This window comes from Cyanistes caeruleus, chromosome 9, assembly GCF_971803275.1.
Source record: "Cyanistes caeruleus chromosome 9, bCyaCae1.hap1.1, whole genome shotgun sequence".
Lineage (NCBI taxonomy): Eukaryota > Metazoa > Chordata > Aves > Passeriformes > Paridae > Cyanistes > Cyanistes caeruleus.
The window spans coordinates 18,978,655-19,001,210 of record NC_141709.1 but is presented as its reverse complement, the minus strand read 5'-3'; the positions used below and the strand labels follow the sequence as shown (position 1 = coordinate 19,001,210).

Here is a 22,556-nt window from a genome sequence, read left to right as displayed (position 1 = left end):
GGAAGCAATTTTGGTTTCCAAAATGCCAGTGAAGTGCAAACTGTATGTTACAGGTAGACAGTGGATCATACTTGTTATGCAGATCTGCAGCATTATTTTTGTGCTTTGAATTTGGGTGATTATTTACCCAGAATTTTTACATAGACCTTCCAGTGCTGAGGAGGAAGTTGGTTCTTTTGCCAGACTTCATTACAAGGTACTGAGATGTCATGAAGTGACATCAGTTCGGCTGTGAAATACCGGCATCTTAGCGCAGTTAGTGAGCTGCAGCTCAGTGCTGATTTGGGTGGGTTTTTTATTTGTGCTAGATGCAGAAAGTTCTTTTGTTTGACTGTGGCCTATATACAGAGCCTGTAGTGCAGCATGACAGCTTGTAACCTTGACCCAAGGTCTCTCAATGTGAGTGGTTTCTTGGGGCATTGGATAGAGAGAGCAGATGCCTGTGAGCTCTTGGTATTATTAAAGGGTTGGAAGTGGTCTTAATTCTCTACAACTGCAGACATATTCTACATTAGGTATCTTCATTTAATTCACTTTATTTAATTTAAGATGATTCCAGTTGATGGAACAGTAATACTAAGTTACCTACTATTGGAAAAAATTAGGAACTTTATTCCAGGCAAGAGGTTGTCAGATGATGACAAAGGCACGTGGCTTCTCTAAGCACAGTGTCAAAATTGGTTTGCAACTGTCAATTTTCTATTTTGTTTGTAAGCACTGTGGCATAGAGTAAACCTTTTACTTAAGAATCTAAACTAGATTGCTTAATAAGAATTCTCACTTGCTTTCTTTATAAACATTTTTCTGCTCTTTTTTTAGACATGGACCGGGATTATGGGCATGGAGGCTATGGTGGCCCACGATCCATGGACTCTTACCTTAACCAATCCTATGGGATGGAGAGTCATGGAGGTGGAGGCGGAGGAGGTGGTGGTGGTGGTAACAGGTAAAATAATCCTTCAGTTGTCCAAAAAATTGATCAAATCCAATTTAAGTTTAAATCATTCTTCTAACTTAAGTGTTCCTGAGGCATGTTGTTATGATTTTGTATGAACACTTTGGTTCTGAGTCTTCATGTTTGATAAATACTGGCAAATATTAAACTGTAAGTGCTAGATTCTTGTAATAATCAGCATTTTTGTGGAAAACTTTGACAGCGAAACAGTGCGTCTGAATGAAAACAGCAAAAGTTTTGTTTTTCAGTATTGTCTAGCAATTTGTAGCTGATTGGCCTGATACACCATTTCTTTCATAGCAGACTAGACCTAATTGGTTTAGTGTCTTAGACTGAATCTATCAACATTCCGTTTTCAAGGAACATTTAGGGTATGTGTTCTTTGGTTTGAATGTGCAGTGCTCAAGTGATCTTGGTATCGAATCTGAAAGTCATGTCCAGATTATTTCATTGGAAGGTACTGATTATAATTGAAACTGTGTGCATGTTCTGGGCTACTTTGTAAGATGGATTGGTTTAAAACTAAAAATTCTGATGCAGTGGTCTTAAAGTTGTGTATTTAATGCTAGTGTGCTATTTGCTCTTTCAGATAAAAACAATAGGGAACAGCTGATTTGATTTAGGTCTTAATATTGTATTCAAAGAAGCATGCTTTTCAGAGTAGTGATTCTATCTTGGAGGAGATAAAATGTGAAGAAAACTTAGATAATCTGATGGTTTTCTTGTGTGCGCCCTTGAATTTTTGTCTGGCTGTTGCCAGATTACTGTGTGGTTCCTGTCTGTAGTCACTGTGGTGCCACTGGGGAAGGACAATACTAAACAGGGAGGTTGGAGAAGCGTTGTGTCTTGCTGCTTGGTTCTATTAAGCATTTTAGTTAAGTACAACCTGTATAATAATGAACAATTAATATTGATTGAAAAGTCTAAGCAGAGTTTCAGGAATGAGCTGTACCTACCATATAGTAATCTGCATATGATGGAGGTTGAATGACTACTTGAACGCCAAAATGTCTCTTGCTATGTAACCTAATATTATGCATGGACTTTTTCTAGTGTCATTTTCTGTGTATCTTTGAGTCTTCTGAGATGAATAGATTTTAAAACGAAGGCATTCAGTTTACTGTAGATACAGTTAGTAAGTCTCCTGGTAGGTTGTATTGTATCAGTTAAGGGATTGTCTTTCCCAGCTGCTCAATCACCCTGTTATAGCCCTGCAGGGACACTAATGTGTTTCCCTTCCGAGTAGTTACAAATATTAATTTCTAGCCTGACACTGCCCATGTCCCAGGCAAAGCAAACTCTTGATAAATAGCTGAAGATTTTAGCTCCTTGTTCCTTTACTCTGAAATTCCAAGGACTACTTTTGTGTCCGCTGTGCATGCTTTGGGGAGACTTTGAAAATCTTGATTTGCTAGACCTAATGGTCTGCAAGTGAAAGCTGGATACACTGAAGACCGTGAACTATTTTGATTGTGGGACTGAATTTTACAGGGAATAAAAATTTCCAAAGAACAAATGTGAAAGGAAGAGCATGTGTATTTTTCCTTTAAAATGAGAACTGGGGTACATGGAGCTCACAACTATACCACTGAAAGAAACCAGAAGATTATTTTTTTTCCTCAGTTCAGAACTAAGCCGCCTCTTAACTGCTGTTTAACTGTTAGACTGTGAGGGTATGATTTTGAAGAAAGGCGAGTTTGACTAGGCTTTGAATGTCTGCAGGTGATTATTTTTGTGAGACTAGGGCTGGGCTCCAATAATGTTTTAGTAAATAAATGTTGCTGAAAATTTAAGTAAACAAAGTTCAGGTATACTGAACTTTAGAATTGTTTGTAGCAAAAATGGCTCAGATAGCTTTCTGTCTGGTCATAGTGTGAATTGCCCAGCCCTAATCAAGATTAAACAATAACACAACTGTACAGATCAGTATAGTAATAAATTGATTTAGTTGATAAATGTCAACTGATAACTTGTCTTTTGAAATGTATAACATTAGTAAGCTTACTTTTTTTTCTCCTCACTGTGCAACTTTTCCAGGTTTGGACCTTATGAGTCTTACGACTCCGGGTCTTCTCTGGGTGGGCGAGATCTGTACAGATCTGGCTATGGTTATAATGAACCCGAACAAAGCCGCTTCGGAGGTAGTTATGGTGGTCGATTTGACAACTCCTACCGGAATAGCCTTGACTCTTTCGGAGGTAGAAACCAGGGCGGGTCTAGCTGGGAAGCACCTTACTCCCGTTCAAAATTGAGGCCTGGGTTTATGGAGGACAGAGGAAGAGAGAGTTACTCTTCCTACAGCAGTTTTTCTTCACCCCATATGAAGCCTGCACCTGTAGGCTCTCGGGGGAGAGGAACGCCTGCTTATCCTGAAAGTGGATTTGGAAGCAGAAACTATGATGCTTTTGGAGGACCATCAACAGGCAGAGGCCGAGGCCGAGGAGTAAGTACAGAATCTTTTCAGATTCTTTTCACTAGACACTCTTTTAAACCCTTTCAAGACCACTGCTTTAAAATGAATGCACTGTTCAGTACAGTGTGGGGTTTTGTCCAAGCAAACTATCATGGTTGACAATGTTGTTTATCCCTTTGAAGCTGTCTTCAAGTAGAACCCAGTCCCTCTTTCTGCTGAAAGTAATGAGTAATAGATTAGTTGATAAGGTTTGTTAAATCTCTCCTTTTGTTTGAAAGGTGAAGATAAAAGTAGTAGGTTTGGTCTAAAAGGGATTAAAAGGACTTTCATTTTTCCTTGTAAACACTAGCATCTCTGCTGCTGGTGGGGAAATTTTTGAATATTGTAAAAGTTGAATTCAAAGTCTTTTGAAGCTTTGAGTAGGTTAAAGGTGCAATGTATAAGCAAAAAATAAAACCCAGGTTGTAAATACTAGAGCAGATCTTGGTTCGTGTAAAGGGAAAAGTTCAGCTAATTCTTTATGTTGAGTACATGTTTTATCAAACATCAAGTCTTCTGTTAAACTTAATTCTTACTCTGACTTGTTTACTGGAAGGGTGATGGGGAGGAAATGGCAAAAGTGAGTTGTTAGCAGTTTCAGTAATTCTTTCTCAGAATTAAAGCATGGTTAAAGGGGCATCATCAACTTGAAATCAGGTCCTTTAATTGAATTGAAATTAATTTCCACACAGTGTGCCTAGTCCTCTTACTTGTATTTGTTTTGAAGACTTAAGTTCTAAGTGTTTCTCAGTGGATTCCTTTCCAGTATAGGATGTAAAAAGCATGATTAACTGTATGCAAAATAGTAGATTGCAGTTTGAGGAAGTAATGCTTGATGTTAAGTGAGCTAAGAGAAAAAAAAAAAATACAGCAGAGAGAATAAAAAAAAAAACCCAAACCAGACAGAAATACTAACTTTAGGTTGATGGTGTCCCTTTGTCTTGGTTTTATAATCCCAGTTTTGATTTTTTTTTTTTTAAGCACGAAATATTCAGTGAACACCTTTCTGCCTGTGCCTCTAGGTGTAACTTACTTTTTAAAATTCCTGAACGTGCTGTATTTCTTTGGGAAGTGATTCTTTAATTTTAAACTGTACAGCTTGTAGCTTGAAGTGTAGAGGAAGATTATTTTTTACTGGTCTTTTATATGCTTAACTTGTGTGGTGATTTTGTTCCAGAAAGTCTACTTTGCAGCATTCTTGAGTTTTGAAGTTGCCATATTCAACTTTTAGCTCAGATTTGCACATGGCTGTTAGCTAGCATGTAGCATGGTATGAGGAAAAGATTCTAATCTTCATTTCTCTGCTTGTGAAGCTGAAAATGTTACATTCTTAAGCCTTTATGCCATCCTTTCAGAACTCATTTAGATCTGAAAGCTTTGTGCATAGTTACAGCTGAGTTCTTTTTTAATTTGCTTTTGAAATTTACTCTTTTGGTCTTTTATGTAATAAAGGAGAATGTAAAGGCTAGACTACTTACCATACGTAAAATGCATTGCACCTTTAATAGGTAGATTGTCTGTTTAAAAAAACACAAACTTGAAATTATCGAGTGTGTACTTCATGTGAAATTTGTGTCTGATGTAAATGTACATGCTAGGCAGTCAAAAGCTATCTCAACTAAATAAATTAACATGAAGGTCTTGTGCATGGACTTCTGATTATGGAAAGTGCCTGTTTTGGTACATTCTGTCATTTAAAATCTGCTATTAAAAAGTATACTTTTCTTAAGTGTTGAAGTTATTTTTTTATGTTCTTTTGACAGTGTAATATTAATTCTCTTCTCATGGATAGACATATATTTCTGCTTATCCAAGTCACTCATCCAGTCTGTGGGCTCTCTTCTGCCCTTTATTAATCAAGGAATTAAGTTAATATTAAGAAGTTCGTTAGCACTTCAGAAAATATTCCAGCTACCTAAATTACCCTCTTCAAATTACTTAACCTATTCTGTGTCTTCAGAGAGGTAACATTCCATATACAAGTGTCCACAAATGACTGTACATAATTTCAGAAATAGAGGAAAGGTTTAGTCTTTCAATGGAATTTCATTCCTATCACTGCATTGTTTTGGTATCACTTTCTCCAGGCCCAACTTAAAAAAATCAGTTTTTATTGAATTCAGTGGAAAGATGAAAAGACGGAATGGGCTTCCTCGATTAATCAGTATTCCACACTGGACAACCTTCTTTACTCAGTTTTCAGATCACTCCTATATCATTTTGCATAAGATGCAAAACAAGGAAGCTTTTTTGCCTTTTTTTTTTTTTTTTTAAGTGTTAAAAACTGAGTTGTTAAGCTCTTTTTTTTTTTTCCAGAGAGAGATGGAATTCATTATCTAGAGAATCTGAAGAGAGGAGCCAAGATGTTAGGCTGAGATATGATAGATATGTTCATTGTCTGGACAATGGTTCTGAATAAGCAGAAACACAGTTTCAACCTATAAGTATTCGTTCTATTGGACAAACACCCACAAAGCCATTGCACAAATGAACATCAGACCAGGAGCTTAAGTTTCCTCCTGCATTTTGCTCTAGAAGACAGATTTTAGTTAAGGTCACAGTCATATTGTACCAAGTAGTTGTTTTATTGACATTGCTTTCATATACTAATACATTTCTCTTAATTTTGCAAATTTTCAGCATATGGGAGACTTTGGTGGAATGCAGAGACCTGGAATTGTCGTTGACTATCATAACAAACCCAGTCCTGCAGCAGTTGCTGCAAGGGGAATAAAAAGAAAAATGATACCACAGCCATATAACAAACCTGGTGGGACATTCATCAAGAAACCCAAAATGACAAAGCCTATTTTGAAGCTGAGCCAGAAAAAATCACCTAGTAAGTAACAAGTGTCAAAATTCTTAAGTTAAAATTACTGATTTTTTTTTATTCATTAGAAATTACTTAGTTTTAATATTGAGAAAGAGGGTTGTATGTGCTGTTTTGTAATTCTTCATTTTCTACCTTTCAAGTAGTCCACAGTGGATTTTAGGAGTTTACATGTCTATCTTTCCTACTGCAAAGGTAATTAGGTAAATGATACTGAATATTTGATGTGTTTGGATATGTATCATTGAAGACTTATCTCATTGAGACTTCATGATGATACTTCCTGGAGGCAAATTTTTACCACTAAAAATAATGTCAGGTTAAAAATTGTCTCAGGTTGTCTGAAGAGACAATGCCTAACAAATATTAAAATACGCTCTTGCATGAGCCCTGCTGTCCAAATTCTTCTATAAAGAAGTCCAAATTCTATAAAAAGCAGTGCATCAGCTGCAATGCAGTTAAAATAAAGATGTAAGGCGTGGGTGAAGAGGAGAAGGGAGAGGAGGCAAACTGCAAAAATGGCAAAAACTGTTACAGAATAATTTATGAGAGGCAGAGATTGCTCCCACTTGTAAATGAAATGCTGTAATGACAAGAAGAACTGTAAATGAGATAGATAAACTATAAATGCAAACTGTAAATTGTATTGGTGATGCTTGGTTTCTTTAACTTCCAGAAAGATATTCTACAACTTACATTAAATTTTTATATTGCAGTCAAGTTGGAGGAAAAAGTCACTAGTGAAGTTTGAATAAATTACTAGCTTTAAGGGAATGTAAACTTGATTATTATATATTGTGAGCAGTGTGTACAGCAGTCAGATTTTAGTTTTTATGTTTGTGATTTCCCAGTAATTTCTATCTACAGTGTTTTATGTAGTTTGGTTTCAGATCGCCTGTGAAAATTGTTTGAAGTTGCTGTAGCTCATAGCTTGCAAGGCAAATGCACAGACTTGGCAGAGACTTTGAGACATAAATTCTGGTTTTGAGTTTGTTATTCTGGTTACATTACTGTGTATTACATAATGGTTCTCTTAACTCTAACTTAGAGTACTGTACAAATTCCAGGAACTGGCTGTATAGAACATAACCCTCTCCCTTTTGTATAGGGAACTTTGTCAGTGGTCTTGCCAGCTTTGTTGTGATGAAAAGGGTCTCTAAAATGCACATCCAAGTTCTTCCAGTACTTTTGTACATTCTCCTTTCTAAGCTGTGTTCAGATAGAGCACTTCTAATTTATTATCTCATCCCCCTCACTGATTTCCACAATCCAAAGAACAACACATAATATTGGTTACTTTAGGAAGTGAAATAGAGAGTGCCTACAAGAATGCAGCCTGTCCTGTGGCTCTGAGATTAAGGGGAAGAAAATGAGTAGTTTAACACGGTTTCTGAAACTCGAACTGAAAGATCTAAGCAGTATCACATAGTTGAAAACTGAGAGGTGGGTGACAACTAACAAAAACTTCGGTGCAGTTGGTGTTGTATGAATGAAAATATATCCCAGAATTATACTGTCCTTTCAACCTTGAAATTCTTGTTTTGGAATTAGACAGTGGTTAATTGCTTCTGAAAGTGTTTAGTTTATATTTCTAAGGATAACTGACTTCACATTTAATAGTGTTACTAAACTATGATAAATTTTAAATGTAGACAATCTTCCCTGCATAACAAGTTTGATTTTTTTTTCCTAAATATTTTACTGTCTTAAAATGAATTGTCAGTGACAGCACTTTTGCATTGTTTTTCATTTTATGTTAATAGACATGAAGACATCTTACCAGGAGTCTACTGTAGAGGTAAAGATTCCCAGAACTGGAAATTATTTTGATTCTTTGAGAAGTTCGCATAGTATACCTTAAGACAAGTAATTCTCAAGCTAGAGTTATCAAATTGAACATTAAACTAGATAAGTTTTTCTGAACATGATTTTGGGTTTTTTCTCACTTTATCTAAAACTGTCTTATTTTGGTGGCAGTTGATTTTGAGTGAAAGTAGCTTGTGCAGATAGCCTGGAAAGTGAATTTTAAGGTGCATTTGTAGACCCTACCTGTTCTTGTAATGCACAAGAGAGCTCCCATGTGAACACTTCTCATGTTGCCACAGGTAGACACCTTGAGCTCATGCAGCTATGACCTTGGGTGGGTACAAAGGAGATCACTAAACAGAAGTGAGGAGGAATGGCTAAGACATTAAGACACATCAAGGAGAGAGGGTAAATAAGAAAAGGGTTAGTGCTAAAAGGTGTTCTCTGATAGGGTAGGAAGATCAGTCCCTTCCTTCAGATCAGTTACAGCACTATGTAAGAATGTTACTGGTAAGCTAAGCATGTGTGTATATATATCCTGGTTTAATGTTGCAAGACTGGAATGTCATTTCCCTTCTTATTGAAAGAGGGTATTAACACCTCAACTAAGTCTGGATTGGAGGTCAAAATATTTATATAGAAAACAATTTTGATTGTGAAAATAATTTACTAAGTCTTCAAGGCATTATGAAGAAATGCAGAGCTAGAAGTGTTTGTACACCGAGTTCAACAAGATACTAAATTCACTTTGTCATATTTAAAAAATAGCAAGTAACAGATCATTGGAAATAATGTATATTACTCTGCCTTTCTGGATTTAGAATGGTTTTTTTAATTTATGGATTTGACTTTATTAGGAAATTGAAGTGGATACAAGCGGTGCAGTTGTTATATATGAAGACTTTACAAGAGATGCTTATGATCTTGGATATCAGACTTTTGGAGGTAAGTCAGTTTGCTTTTTCAGGTAAGGTATTACAGGTATTCTATTTGTGAGACTTCGAGAGAACACATTGTATAAGCCTGTATTTATGACCTCTAATAATTACTTGGTAGCATGGCTGCCTTTTTTTTTGTTTAAAGACTTAAAAATTTAGGCTGTGGATAGATGGTTGTTTGTAACATCCATCCATTACTTGGTTGGTTTTTTCATGCCTACTGTGTCTCTGCTCACTGATCATTTCAATATGTTGTTGTTTGCCTTCTGTTTTTTTTAATTTTTGTAAAAAAAAATTGTGGTCTTATATACTTGCTACCATTCCATTGCTTGAATGTTGTTCATCCCACTGGTTCCTCACCCATATCCTATTATTTATCCCACTAGCTGATCAACCTCACCATTAAACTCTAGGTGAGTCACTTTTAATAAAGTGGATTCAGTTGTCTTGGAGAGCCGCTGTCAGGAATGGGGGGTCTGTTTCATGTACAGTCTTAATGAAACAGGTTTATTATTAGTTTACAGAAAGTCAGTTCAAGTGTGTAGTAACTGTAGTGATTCCAGATGCACAGAAAAAGAAATCCAGTGATAAGGCTGAAATTACTTTTAGTCCCCATTTCCTTGCATGCTGCCCTATTGTATATGGCATGGTCTCATTTGATGGCAAGGAACGCTGGAAATTTGCAGCCAAATGAGTGTTTCTTTCCTTGAAGTAATAGCAAATATTTTGAGTTTATTTTTAAGTTGTGTGGGTTTCTTCTTGTTTTAAAGGTTTGCATAAGTGCACTGAAGGAAAGAGGGAGTTTTTAGTTTGTGTATATTCAGGTCTCTATTCCCCAGCTTCTAACAGGACAGGCTCTTCAATTTGTGAGCTTGAGGGTCAAAGTAGAAGCCATTTCACGCCACAGAATATCATACCAGATCATTTTGACAGCAGTAAAACAAGTGATCCTTTGCGTAATTTGCAGGGTTGGTGGTAGTGCACTAAATGAAATTTAAATCCTGAGATCAGTATGGGAATTGCCTCTAGGTAGGTAGGTGGTTTTTTGTTACCTTTTTAAAAAATAGTTTCATGGACAGGAGTTTTTTTCTCCTTTGTGGATCACAGTAAATTTTGAAACTTTTTGCTACAAAATTAGTAACCTTGGGATAATCAGGAACTGTTAGTCATGAAGATGGTTTTCAGTATTCAGTGACACTTCTTGATCCCCAGAGTGTTTTGCAGTCTTGGTATTTGTGCATGATGCTGTTGTATGTTCCTTTCTGTTGCTGCTTGGATGTAGATTTCCTGGAGACTGACCTCTCTTCTGAAGTTGAACTGTAAAAGAAAATGAAGCAATCCTCTTTTTTTCTGGTCTAAAACTACCCGCTGAATAATATTCTAATTGTTTCCCTTTGTCCATAGACTACTAAAGCAGACAGAGGAAAGACAAACATAAGTGCACTTATGCAAAAAGTCAGTGTCCTTGGAAGTCTTAAGTGTTGTAGAACTAAATTCTGTTCAGTTAGTCATTCACACTTTCACTTACATGCCAGGTAGTAATTTAATCAAGTTCTTCTCTGAAGGTTTGGTTGGGTTTTTCGTTGTGTGGTGAATCTCTCTGTCCTTCTCTCCTCCCTGCTCCCATTAACTGGTTTATTTCTTTGGCTGAAAGTCTTTGGGATATTTTTCTGTGAAACCAAGTGAAGTCTAGTGGGGAAAAATAACAAAGGTGTTGAATTGCAGCTTGGGTACCATACCTTGAAGCAACATTGTCTTGTCTCCTTTGTGAAAACCTTTGCTTTCTGTTTTGGGAGCTACCTTCTCAGTAGAAGAGACAGCCTTTAGATAGTTTGCTTTTATGTAAGGGGACTGTAGCAGTGGAGCTCTAAAAACATGGGTGGGTTTTAAACAGTGTCTTTTTCCCCATGCATTTCCAGTTACCTTTTTCTGGTCACTTACTTGAAGAGGCCTTTAATAACTAGGTGCAACATGGAAGGAATTGCTTTAACTCTGAATTTCTTCTGTGTCTGTAAACTAGAGTGTAAACCCATAGCTACTAAGTTGAAAACAAGTATTAAATTGGTTGTTTTTAGAGGAGGAAAAGAAAGCAAAACTTTAAGAACATTTAAGAAAGCCATTGAACCACATTGATATGTTGAACATACTGATAACTGCATTTTGAAGTGTTTGTGGAGGAGGCAGGGAAGACAGGTACTTCTGCTGGTGTTTGTTGTTTTGGATTTGGTTTTTAATCCTTCAATTGTATGTTAAGATGGCAAAGGAGAAGTTAAAAGTGAGGAAGAAGAAAAGCGGCGGATTGAGGCCAGAAGAGAGAAACAAAGGCGTAGAAGGGAAAAAAATAGTGAAAAATACGGCGATGGATACAGGTTTGTGCTGTAACTTCTGTGTTGTGTACAGTGTTTTTCTTGCCCTTATTGCCTCTCTAAGAACACATTTTTTCCCTTCGGACTGATTATAGGAAAATAAAATGCAAAAAAGAAAGGAGGGAAAAAACCCACCTCCTTCCACACCCCTCCACTTTCCCTGCTCCTCAGCAAAAGCAAAAACCTAACCCAAATAAAGAAAAAAAAACCTCAAGCTAAAACCTGGCACCCAAATTTAGTGGCTTAGAAGACTGGGTGTTACATTGGACCACTGTTGTATCAGAAAATCCGCAATTTACTAACCCCTTCTCCCCCACAAGTGCATCAGTGCACTCTTGAGAAGCAGATTAGAATGGTACTGCGTTTGAACTATATGCTCCTGTTGATTTAAAGAGCTGTTGGAAATTGATTTTATTCCAGTTTTGTGTATGTGTATATATATATATATATATATATATATATTTGTATCTGTGGTCAACTGTTTTGTAGCTAAAGTAAGTACATGGGTTTGTAACTTTCTTAGTGTTGCCCAATGGCTGCACTGTACAAAACTGTTCAATGTCAGTGCAGTATTTGATCCTGGCTAGTGATTAGTGATTTTTCTTCATTATACTGAGGAGAGTCTATTTCCTTATAAAGATTATATACCTTTTGTATGGAAAAGGAGCTTTAAATTAATTCTTCTGATTACTTGCAACTAGGAGTTCATGGCCTGGCTGAGCTATGATTCTGAGCCTACAAGGTGTACTACAAAAGGTGACAGGAAGCAGAGAGCTGCAATAGATGAACTCACAGAATAATGTAGCTTTTAAATGCTTGGCTTCTGATTTCAGCAGTTTTTGTCTCCTGAACAGATAACTTGTTACTCTTGACAGTGGCCTGATATGTATTTGATTCTTGTAGCACTTACCCTTTATAATGGAAAAAACTTCAGGGTTTTTTTTTTTCATTCCTTTTTCACTTAGGCTTCTTCAAAGAATGCTTTTCCTGTTCCCTTTCTGATTAGGTTTGTCAAGTGTCATAGTTTTGAGGAGTTCTAATAGTAATATTAACGTATTTCTCTTGGCAGAATGGCATTTACTTGCTCATTTTGCAAGTTTCGAACGTTTGAAGAAAAAGAAATTGAGTCACATCTGGAGAGTGCAGCTCACCAGGAGACATTGGATCATATTCAGAAGCAAACCAAATTTGACAAAGTAGTGATGGAATTTCTTCATGTAAGACAGCTGTTTTTAATTTGTATAATACTTTTATATGAGAATATAGTTAAAATTTACCATTTATTTTCAAAATATGCTTAACTTACCGTTCATCCTTTTGTAGATAACTCTTGGTGCAGCGCATACTACTAAAAGTTGAAGCACATTCAAAGTCTCTAAAATGAAAGTAGTGCCTTGAGAAGTAATAGAAATTGTTTACAGTTTGTTATATATAAATATGTATTAATATGTATTAATACGATATAAATTGTTATCTGATAGCAATATATTATTTTAACAGATAATACATAATTACAATTATACTGTAGTATAATAATTAATATAATTACACTTATATAACCCTCTATTGATACATATTATATATTTATACATGTTGTTATATGAATATATTAATATAGTATATTATATATTGAAATTATATATTCAGTGTATAAACTATTGAATTTTAAAAATCTGGGTTAATACTGAAATGTAAACAATTGTACATTGTAGGTATTTACAGTTTTTTTCCCTCTGTAGGAGTGTATGGTGAATAAATTCAAGAAGACAGCAATGCGTAAGCAGCAGACAAGTAACCAAACTGAAAATTCCCAAGCTACTGAAAAAGATATAATGGAAGGTGAGTAATGTAGAGCTCTCCTGGTCTTTTTCTCCTTTCATTCTTCTTTGAATTTGATAAAATGGATAAAATCTGTTAGTTTTCACATCTTTTCTGTACCTGGTTGAGATACCTTGCTTTGTTTCTGATACAGTGTGGAATATAAGCACAGCAGGAGATGGCAAACTTTGTTTGTTTGCTACCCATGTAGCATTGTCAGAAGGTGAGAACATCGTGCTGGTACTTGATAAACAATTCAGTTTTTCAGGTCTTTGCTGGAGTCTCATTCAGTGTAAGGCATGAGGAGTGACAACAGGTGAATGCAGTAGATGGAAAGAGAGTAATAAAGCAGTGAGGTGATAGTGGCTAAATACAATGACAAGGATTTGGAAAAGTGTAAATAGGAGAGTTGCTGTGCTTTAGAGGGACAGTGACAAAAGGAGGAGGTTTGAGTGTTTTTTGGTTTCTTGCATCTCAGCCTGGAATTTTTTTCCCCTTGTCTGCCCTATAGGCAATTTTTTGGAGCATTTCATGTGTCCCTGCCTTGCTGTGCCTTAACCTTCCATTCTATGCTTGAAGGATTTCAGAATATGGGTTGCAACCAGTGGAGACATATTTGATTACCTTTATTTTAGGCAATAACTGTATTTCAGTATTACCTTAATTGGAACTTAAATACTAAAAGGTACTTAAAAATTGATATAAGCAACATTTTAACATTCCCACATATTCTTTTGTGCTTCCCATAAGTACTGGAAGGCCTGTTTTCCTTTGTGATGAGAGTGTTCTGTTACCAAGCTAATATTTAAATTATCAAGAGGAGTTGGATTCATGTGCTTCTCCCTGATGGTGAAGGAGGGCAGGGAAGTAAATTAGTTTTTATAAGGGTTAAAGTAAGTGCATTTACTTCGGTCAAGCTTTGTTTGCTGTATCAAATCATATTATATAATATATAATACTATATATAATATATGATATAAAAATATAAAATATCAAAATTAAGGCTATAAGTTACTGTTGATTGAAAATAAATGCCATTCTTGTACTTTGCCTGGATCTCATGTGTAGTTTATGAAGAGGTGAAGTTGGAGTATTGAAGTGAAAAACTTCTTCCAATATTGCCCTCAGACAGCCTAATTTTGATGCCTGAATTTAGGTGAATATTCCTCAGTGGGTCAGTTAGACATGTTTAACAACTGAGAGCTATTAATTTTTGGGTAAAAAACTAACAAGCTGCTTTTCCAGTTGCCTAAAGTAATGCATTTTATGATAATGGTTTGTTGCATCTTCTTTGGCAGGGGTTACAGCTGATGACCACATGATGAAAGTTGAGACTGTTCACTGCAGTGCTTGCAGTGTCTATGTTCCTGCATTGCACAGTTCTGTTCAGCAGCACTTAAAATCTCCTGATCACACAAAAGGAAAACAAGTAAGATATGACATATTATTAAAAAAAAGGGCAAGCATAATCTAATAGTAGGTGAAAAGTGTTAGACTTCTTGGTGCAAGTACTTTCATAGTTCTTGTTGAAGTGTCTTGCTCTCTAGAAAGCTGTCATGTCCTTACTGCACTTTGTAAGTTTAACACCTCAAGAAGTAGCCAGCACTTAAGTACCCCAGCTAATGAAATGTTGGTGTGCTTAATAGCTGCCAGTAAAAAATCATGTGAGAAAGTTACTAGAAATTACTTCTTCACTTGATGAGAATTTGCTTTACAGAGTCTAAGTATTGGAAACATTTTGTTATTCAGATTGAAAAACAAAACACATGTGTTTCTAGCAAGATAAACATACTGTGTCATTTCTTGGTGATTGTCTTTTTAATTTGAAGATAGCAGAGAGCAGTTTAGAATTAGCAGTCATGTTGTATTTGCCCATGTTAAAATTTATAAACTTTAAAACTTTAGGGCTGGTAGAAGGGTTGAAAGAGTGGCATGAGCAGGACAGTAAGCAAGATTGCCAAAGTTGTGTTTTGTTTATATGTGAGCTTCTGTGATTGTGGAATGTTGTAGAATGTTTTGAATTGGAAGGGACCCTGAAAATGAGCAGGATCATCTTCAATAATATGTTAGGCTGTGACTGAGAAGCCTGAATGTTGTCTGTAGATTAGAACAGATACCTGGTTGCAGTCCGTTATATAAGCAAGATACGTCTTCTGATCAAGCTAAAGTGGCAAGCTATAAACACTGCTACACCTAATTGGTTAAGTTTATGTGGTTTGGACTTAAGTACTAAGAACAAGCAGTTCATGCTGTAATGCGTTCATTCTTTTATTTAAAGAAACTGATCGTGAATTCAAATTCATGTGACTGTTGTAATAGGAACATGAGAAGCATTCACTGTTAAATTTGTTTCCTAGGCCTACAGAGAACAAATAAAAAGGGAGAGTGTTCTCACTGCCACCAGCATCTTGAATAATCCTATAGTCAAGGCACGATATGAGCTGTATGTGAAGGTAAGATGCAAATGGAAAGAAAAGAATTGTTTGCCATTTTCTCCATGCTGATAGAGTTTAACCTCAGTGCTCTCTGTCTTTTAGATAGCTCACAGATTGAATACACTTTTAATGTATTTTGCCAGTCAAAAATCATTGTCTCAAATTAATTTGCAGCAAAAATTACCACCTTCAGGTTCACCAGTTTTTGGGTGTCATTTAAAACTTGTATCTAGGCGGTTTTTCTGGATATTCTAATAAAAAAACTCCAAACTAACTTCAGGCAAATATTAGCAGTGTCTTTAGCTCCATATGTAATGTTAACTGCAGAGCACAAAACAAAATTACTCCATCTGTACATTTAGAAGCAAAAGCTTCTTGTGTGGGTTTGTACTGAAGTATAGTGTGATATTACACAGCTACTTTTTATTCTGTAGAATTTTTAGGGTTCATGACAAAAACTTACAGTAGTTGATGAGATTAGAGAATTTAAAAGGCATGGCAGCCTATGTTGTAGATAAGTGGCCTGAGAAACAGGTGAATTCATTTTAGCAAAATGGAGGTGTTTTTTCTGCTGGGCCACTTACTTTGTGAAATGACTCTGTAATACTGTTGTTAGCTATTTCTGGATTACTTTTAATTGGTTTATGATTCTTCCTGTGCCATAACAGGAAGATTCTTTCAGACAAAGCAGTATTGTCTTTTGGAAATAGGGCAAGGTATGAGCCAGTGCCCAAGTTAATTGTGATTTAAAATGTCAAATTAGTCGTGTCCTGAGAAGTTAAGTATGGATGGGTGTGCAAATCAGTTTCAGACAGCTGTTGTGTACCTGTTAAGGAAAGGTTGTGAATGGCCAGCTACCAGAGCCTGGAATAACCTGCCAGAATTTCCAGCCACCTCCTCCCAGTTCCTTATGCCTGGTATGCCTTGTCCAATAGAGACCCCTAGCGGGAGATGGGTAAAAGGGAGAATGGAAATTTGCCTTTCATCCCTTCAAAAACTGAGGAAAGTAAAACATGCAGGATTGTCTTCACAAGGAGACTGCTGACGTTTTCAGAATGACTGACTGAAATGTCTGGTATATTCTGTGGGAGACTGAACTTAATACACTTTCACCAGGATCTGCTCAGTGAGATCTGTCTGGCTCCTGCAAACCCCTTTCATCCTTATTCAAATGTATAGTGAACTGCAGACTGAAGTAATTCAGTTTTCTTATACAGCTTGTGCTGGAGCAGAGCACTCATGCATTTGGGACCTGCAGTGTTCCAGATAGGGGGAAATCTTTGTTGTAATGTGGTCTCAATTCTGCTTTCTTTGGGTTAAATCTAAATCTGAATTTAAAATTTCTCTTGATATTTAGAAGAATATCGAAACCGTGATTTAGTTTTGTGGCATTTGCTGAATATTTTTGTATTTCAGACTCTTAATTTTTCGGTAGCTATGTGGAAGATTCTACCTGAGAAATGAAACTGATGCGGGCAAAAAGGACAAGGGGCCTAGCTTTTTTTTTTTTTTTTTTTTTTTTTGTATCTTTTAAAAAGTACTCTTAAAATTGTAGTCCTGGTGCAGTTGGTGGTTGGTATCATATGTTCAGATCAGACTTGTTTTATCAAATGTAGGAACATGAAATGAGCTTTAGCTAAGAAACTCTTAATAGTTCATGTTGATATTATTCATTGATTATTCACAGTTCTTAGGAATAGGGGAAGGCTGATGTATGTTGTGCTGAACAATTGTATGAAATGGAGAAAATATGAACCCGAAATGCCAGTGTGATTAAAGTAATGAGAAAACCAGTAATTTTTCTAGGTCAACAATGGAATGAATTTCAGGGTACTCAGTGTAATAAATTTTAGATTTCTTCTTCATTTTTTAAGGAGTGTGCCTTTTTTCATAGAATTATTCAGAGTGAATGAAGACTGTAAATAAGGAAAAGCAGAGCAAAACTCTTCTGTTCCAATTTGGTTTTAATTGGGGAGAAAAAGGAAGCATCTGTAGTTCTTAATGAAAACATGTTGAAACTTTAGCATGTAATTTTAATTTCTCGAGCGTTGAAGTGAAATCTGTGTTTAGCATACTTGGCTTTATTTCAGTGCCATTTCCACTTTCATTGAAAGAGTTTATTTGGATCCCAGTTTCCCATGTGCATAAAGATGTGGTGTTGCTAGTTTTAAATCCAACTCATGCTGATTTTCTTGCAAAAACCCCACTACTATTAAAAAGCAGTATAAAATAATGTAGCATTTCTTAGTGGCTGCCCCTTTTATTGACTGAAATTATGAGTATGATTTTATATTTGAAGTCAATATCAAAGTGATTGTTTTCAATCTTGTACTTCAGGGTGAAAATCCTTTTGAAATTAATGATCAGGCTCAGGAGCAGCAAACTGAGGAAGAAGACAAAGCTGAAGAACCAGCTGAGGGTGAAGAAGAGGAGGAAGAAGAAGAGGAAGAAACTGAAGAACAAACTGACTTCACTTTAGACCACACTGAAGATAACTAAGTGCAAGAAAATAAAAATACATTAGTGGGGGCAAACCAGCCTTTTATTTCTGCTCTAAAGTGGCTCAGACTTTTTAATAGTCTCAAATGGATCTGAAGATTCCCCACCATATGCATGCATTCCATTCCATGGAGAACTTGTTTATATAATTCCTCTGTGTTTCTGATTTTGTTTTAAATGAAATTAAGACTATTTTAGTTGAGCTTTTTATAGAAAACTGACTGTTAAAGCTGATCAAAACATTGTGTTGTATATTTTTTTAAGCATCTTATTTTTTTGGTGTGTGTACTGAAAGTTGGATCTGGTCTAATCAGTTGAAAAGGAAGGCGGATCTTTGGGGTAAATATTTTAAAAGCTTTGTGGTGTAAGCTTATAAATATTTACCTCAGTACAGGATGAATAACTTCAAAAATTGTGCTGTTGAGTGTGGCTGTTTGGGGGACTGCATTGCACTCTGTATAATAGAGTATGTGTTTATAATATGCCTTGTAGCTTTTTGTGATAAGATGTACCCGTTTGTAGCAATAAAATACTTTAAAAATATTACTGTTTAAGGTGTCCTTAGTTTTAAGTATTTCAAAAATTTCCCCATGCTGACTACTAAACTGGTTTCAAATTAAATCTTAATTGATACTATTGTTGAAATTGTAGTTGCATCTTAAGTGACTCATTTATTGCTGAGTTTTGGTGTGTTGGGTCTCCATCTACCAGGACAGGTAAGTGCTTGAGCCCTCATAGTGTGCCTGGGTGAAGTGTCCTTTCTGTGTGTTCACGTGTGGAGTACCCTTGTCTATCTTAGAAATTACAAGTAGTACACCTGTGGTTTTTCTGTAGTTCCTACTGCTGTAGCTTTTGACTAACGAGAGCTAAAAATGTCTGATTTGACTGTTTCTAAGTGCAATGAAGTAACTGACAGCTTTTTTTGCTAAATAAGGTAACTTGAGACAAGTAACTACAATCTGGTGGTTATAGAGACTTTTTTTTTTTTCAAAATCTCATAATAAATGTGATGTTGCACATTTCTTTTGGAGAGTCCTTGTGATAATATGTAGTCATCGCTGTGTAGAGGTGGTAAATACTTAAAATACTTATATAAATACTTATGACCTTACCTACAAACCAATTTGCTTTTTCAGTGATGTGTTTTTGAACGGAGGAAGGTGTGCAAGTTTTGTGGAGGAATGCTTTATTCAGATAATAGGCCACCTGAAATCCTAATAGCAGTCAACTCTGAAGAATGCTGTGTATTGCAGTCATTTAGCTGTTGCCTTTGTGTAGTTTGGAGAGTAGAAAATATGACAACATGGTGAGGAAAGAGAGAGGAAACGGAGTTTGGTGTCTTGACCTCTTGTTTATGGCTTTACAGTTTTATTTTGTAGTTAAAAAATCAGCATAATGTAAACCAGATTGATGTACCTGTAAGTAACAGCTTGGAGCCAGAAGTTAGCATGGGTTGGTTGGAAGATATGTTAAGCCTGCAGCTGTTCTAGATCTCTAAATTCTCGTATTCTCCATGTTGAGGCTAGGATCAAGATTGATACTTGCATTGCTTTTAGGGTGTAATCTCCCCTTCTGCCTTACAAACTGGTCATTCAGCTATTTGTGTTCTACTTGTAGGTTTCTTGCCTTACAAGACAAAGATGCATCTTATAATTTCTTCCCAAACACTTTAACAGGAACTGTATCAGTGTTCTAGAAACTGGGTGAGAGTTTTAGCATGAGAATTTGAGTAGTTAGGAGAATTGAGATGCTGCCCAAATTTCTGCAAGTGGTGAGTTTGTATATGGCTACTTTATTGGAGAGAATTAAGTTGCTTTACTCAGCTAAGCCCTTCCACTTAGGATCTTAATGCTTTATTTACATTACTGCACTGATTTCATCCATGGTAACTTCAGAATCTTTGAATTCAAAGCAGTCGTGATTTGACTTGATACCTAAAATACATAATTTGCTGCTTATACTAACATTTCTCAACTGTAACGTGTGTTAAGTGATGCCTTAAACTTAGATGACAGATTTGAGGAAGTGGGGGGACAACTGCTGATTGTCATAGACCAAATTATCCCATAGGCTTAGGAGGAACTTCAGATGGAATCCTTGGGTCCCTTTTATAGCTGATGTTTCATTAAATCAATTTTCCTGGATCAGTGACATGTGGAAATAACTTCAGAGGGACTGAGGTTGGCACATTCCAGGTGACACCATTGGTAAGACACACAGAGACTCATTCCAAATGGAGTGGAGATTGCATTTGTTTGTTTCAGAATCTCAGAAATGAAGACCATGGCTTTAGGCAGTTGTGGAGAATGATGTCTCCTGATTTACACATCCCTGCTCAGAGACCTTTGTATTTCCTTTACATTCACCAGCAATGTGCTCTCAAATTCTGACTGTTCGTAAGTTTTGATTGCAGTAGGGTATGCCTTTCTCTATTTTTAAGAACCTTGAAATGTTGACTATTGTGATTGATACAGTTTAGAAAAAGACAAAAAAATGGGGAGTGTTTTTATATCCCCCATCCTGAAAAACTGCTTCAGATGAAAGATCAGTGAAAGACTGGACTTGAAATGTAGTTGATGGTTCATAATCATACAGATGATAACTGGTGACTAACGGTGTTTCTTGGAGAGTCAGTTGCTTAAGGAAAAGCAGTTAAGGCAGATAGGTCCTGTTCTAAAATTAATATTGAGGGTTTTCAATAATTGAACAAACTTTGGAGATGGTAAAGCCACATAAGGTGAAAAGTATTTCAGAGTGTTTAAAAGTATCTTGTGGGAATCAAGGCTGTCCTACATGATAGGCAAGATCTCGAATCCTTTTTCAGTGCATGAGCTGTAGAGTCTTGAGTGGAATCAACAGCAGATGTTTGGTGCCTCTTACCTGAGTAGTTGATATGGAGTGTTTCAGGTGATGATTTACATTGCACAAGAGTAGCAAGGTTTTGACTTGCACAATGATACTAATGCTAATTTTTTTTTTTTTTCTGCTGGAAACATCCTGGTATGTTTTTAATCTTTCATAGGACTGAATTGTGTTCTTGATTTATAGTGCTGAAGAATAAATTCTTGTCTCACATTCTAAATACCTCAGGAGCTAGAACTTCAATCTTTTTGCTCTCAGAAATGTTGACAAATACTATATGGAGTTTTGTTTGTGGTTTTGTTTTTAGGGTTGAACTTGCAAGGTAGCCAGTAGAGTAGTAAGAAATATGAGCACTAATCCTTGCAATTTACACACAGGGAATAATTGCCATATATGCAAGCTCTTATGTGTGTTACAGCCCGAATGCACTAGTGTTTTAAATGCAATTATTTTTTGCCACAGTGTCAATGCAGGATGATTGCAATCATACTTGTGTAATACTTGGCTTGTTTTCATGCTGTGTGGAGGACTGAAATCTTGAAACAAGCCTGTAGATCTCTTGCTTTGGCTTTTCCTGTTTTTCTGGTTTTCTTAGAGTTAGGAATGTGAAAGATAATGGAGACTTACCATCTTCATTCCTATTTACCTTAGACATCTTCCTTGTGGACCTCAGAACATGTGTTCCAAACAGTTGCTGTGTTTGTAGAGTGAAATCAGTTTTCAGCTTGCTGAATAGTGGCTTTACATTTTCTTGCTGTTGTCTGTCAGACTTCTACAAAAAGTTTTTCTTTTTTAAAATGTATTTTTCAGCTTCTAGAATGTCTTCTCTTTCTAAGTAGCCCTGAAATAGAGTATCCAGTATTCTTGGTTGCTTATCCTTCTACTAACTTAAGTCCTCACCCACTCAGATTTAAGATTGTAGGGAGAAACTTTATTGTAAGGAATGCCCCTAGCAAGCAGGGAGTTGGATCTCTCCTAGCCTTGGTAAATCCCACATCCTCTTGAGTCAAAAGCCTGCAGTGAAGCCCCTTAAATCATGTGAAAGGATTAGAATGTTACACCAAGTTTGTTTGCAGTGAAGTTTGTTCTAAGAGTAAATATGAGTAACTTGTATCTGTGTAATTTTTTAAAGTTAATTTCTAAAATTGTGTCAAGTTTTTAGGCTTACAATAGTCCACTTCTCTTTAAAGTTAAGTCTTGTACCTCAAACAGATTTGTCTGGTTTAAAGTACAGTTAGCTGATGAATAATAAGCCTTTCTGTATAAATAATAAGGTGTATACACTGAAGTCCAACATCTAATACAAAAGAGCTTTTGATCTTACTCTCCAAATCTAAGCTTTCCTCATCCCATTCTTTGGTACTTCAAAGCTTATGCCAGCAGGGAAAGGAGTAAATACCCAGAGGGTAAATTTGAGCATCAAAATCTGCTGAGACAAAAACAAAAGAGAAGACTTCTTAAGACTCCACAACCCCTTACTATCCTGTGATTCTGATTTAAAGCAAAGTCCTTTCTGTATGCAGAAGTGTGGTTGAGTTTTTTTTATGGTTTTGGTTTTGTTTTTTTGTGTTTTTTGATGATTTGAAGATTACCAA

General features: G+C 36.1%; 1 protein-coding gene across 3 annotated transcripts in view; it reads left to right on the top strand.

Moving 5' to 3' along the window:
- ZNF326 (zinc finger protein 326) overlaps positions 1–18,642 on the top strand; it is a 95,698-nt gene extending 77,056 nt beyond the window's left edge. For all 3 annotated transcript variants that reach the window (XM_086841515.1, XM_086841513.1, XM_086841514.1), the window contains 11 exons: positions 820–946; positions 2,993–3,398; positions 6,048–6,246; positions 8,001–8,035; positions 8,901–8,988; positions 11,236–11,350; positions 12,417–12,564; positions 13,087–13,186; positions 14,464–14,594; positions 15,523–15,618; positions 17,938–18,642. In XM_086841515.1, coding sequence (XP_086697641.1) covers positions 822–946; positions 2,993–3,398; positions 6,048–6,246; positions 8,001–8,035; positions 8,901–8,988; positions 11,236–11,350; positions 12,417–12,564; positions 13,087–13,186; positions 14,464–14,594; positions 15,523–15,618; positions 17,938–18,099 — 1,605 coding nt within the window. In that variant the 5' untranslated portion in view covers positions 820–821 and the 3' untranslated portion in view covers positions 18,100–18,642. The remainder of the gene's footprint in view (positions 1–819; positions 947–2,992; positions 3,399–6,047; positions 6,247–8,000; positions 8,036–8,900; positions 8,989–11,235; positions 11,351–12,416; positions 12,565–13,086; positions 13,187–14,463; positions 14,595–15,522; positions 15,619–17,937) is intronic.
- The last annotated feature ends 3,914 nt before the right edge of the window (positions 18,643–22,556 follow it).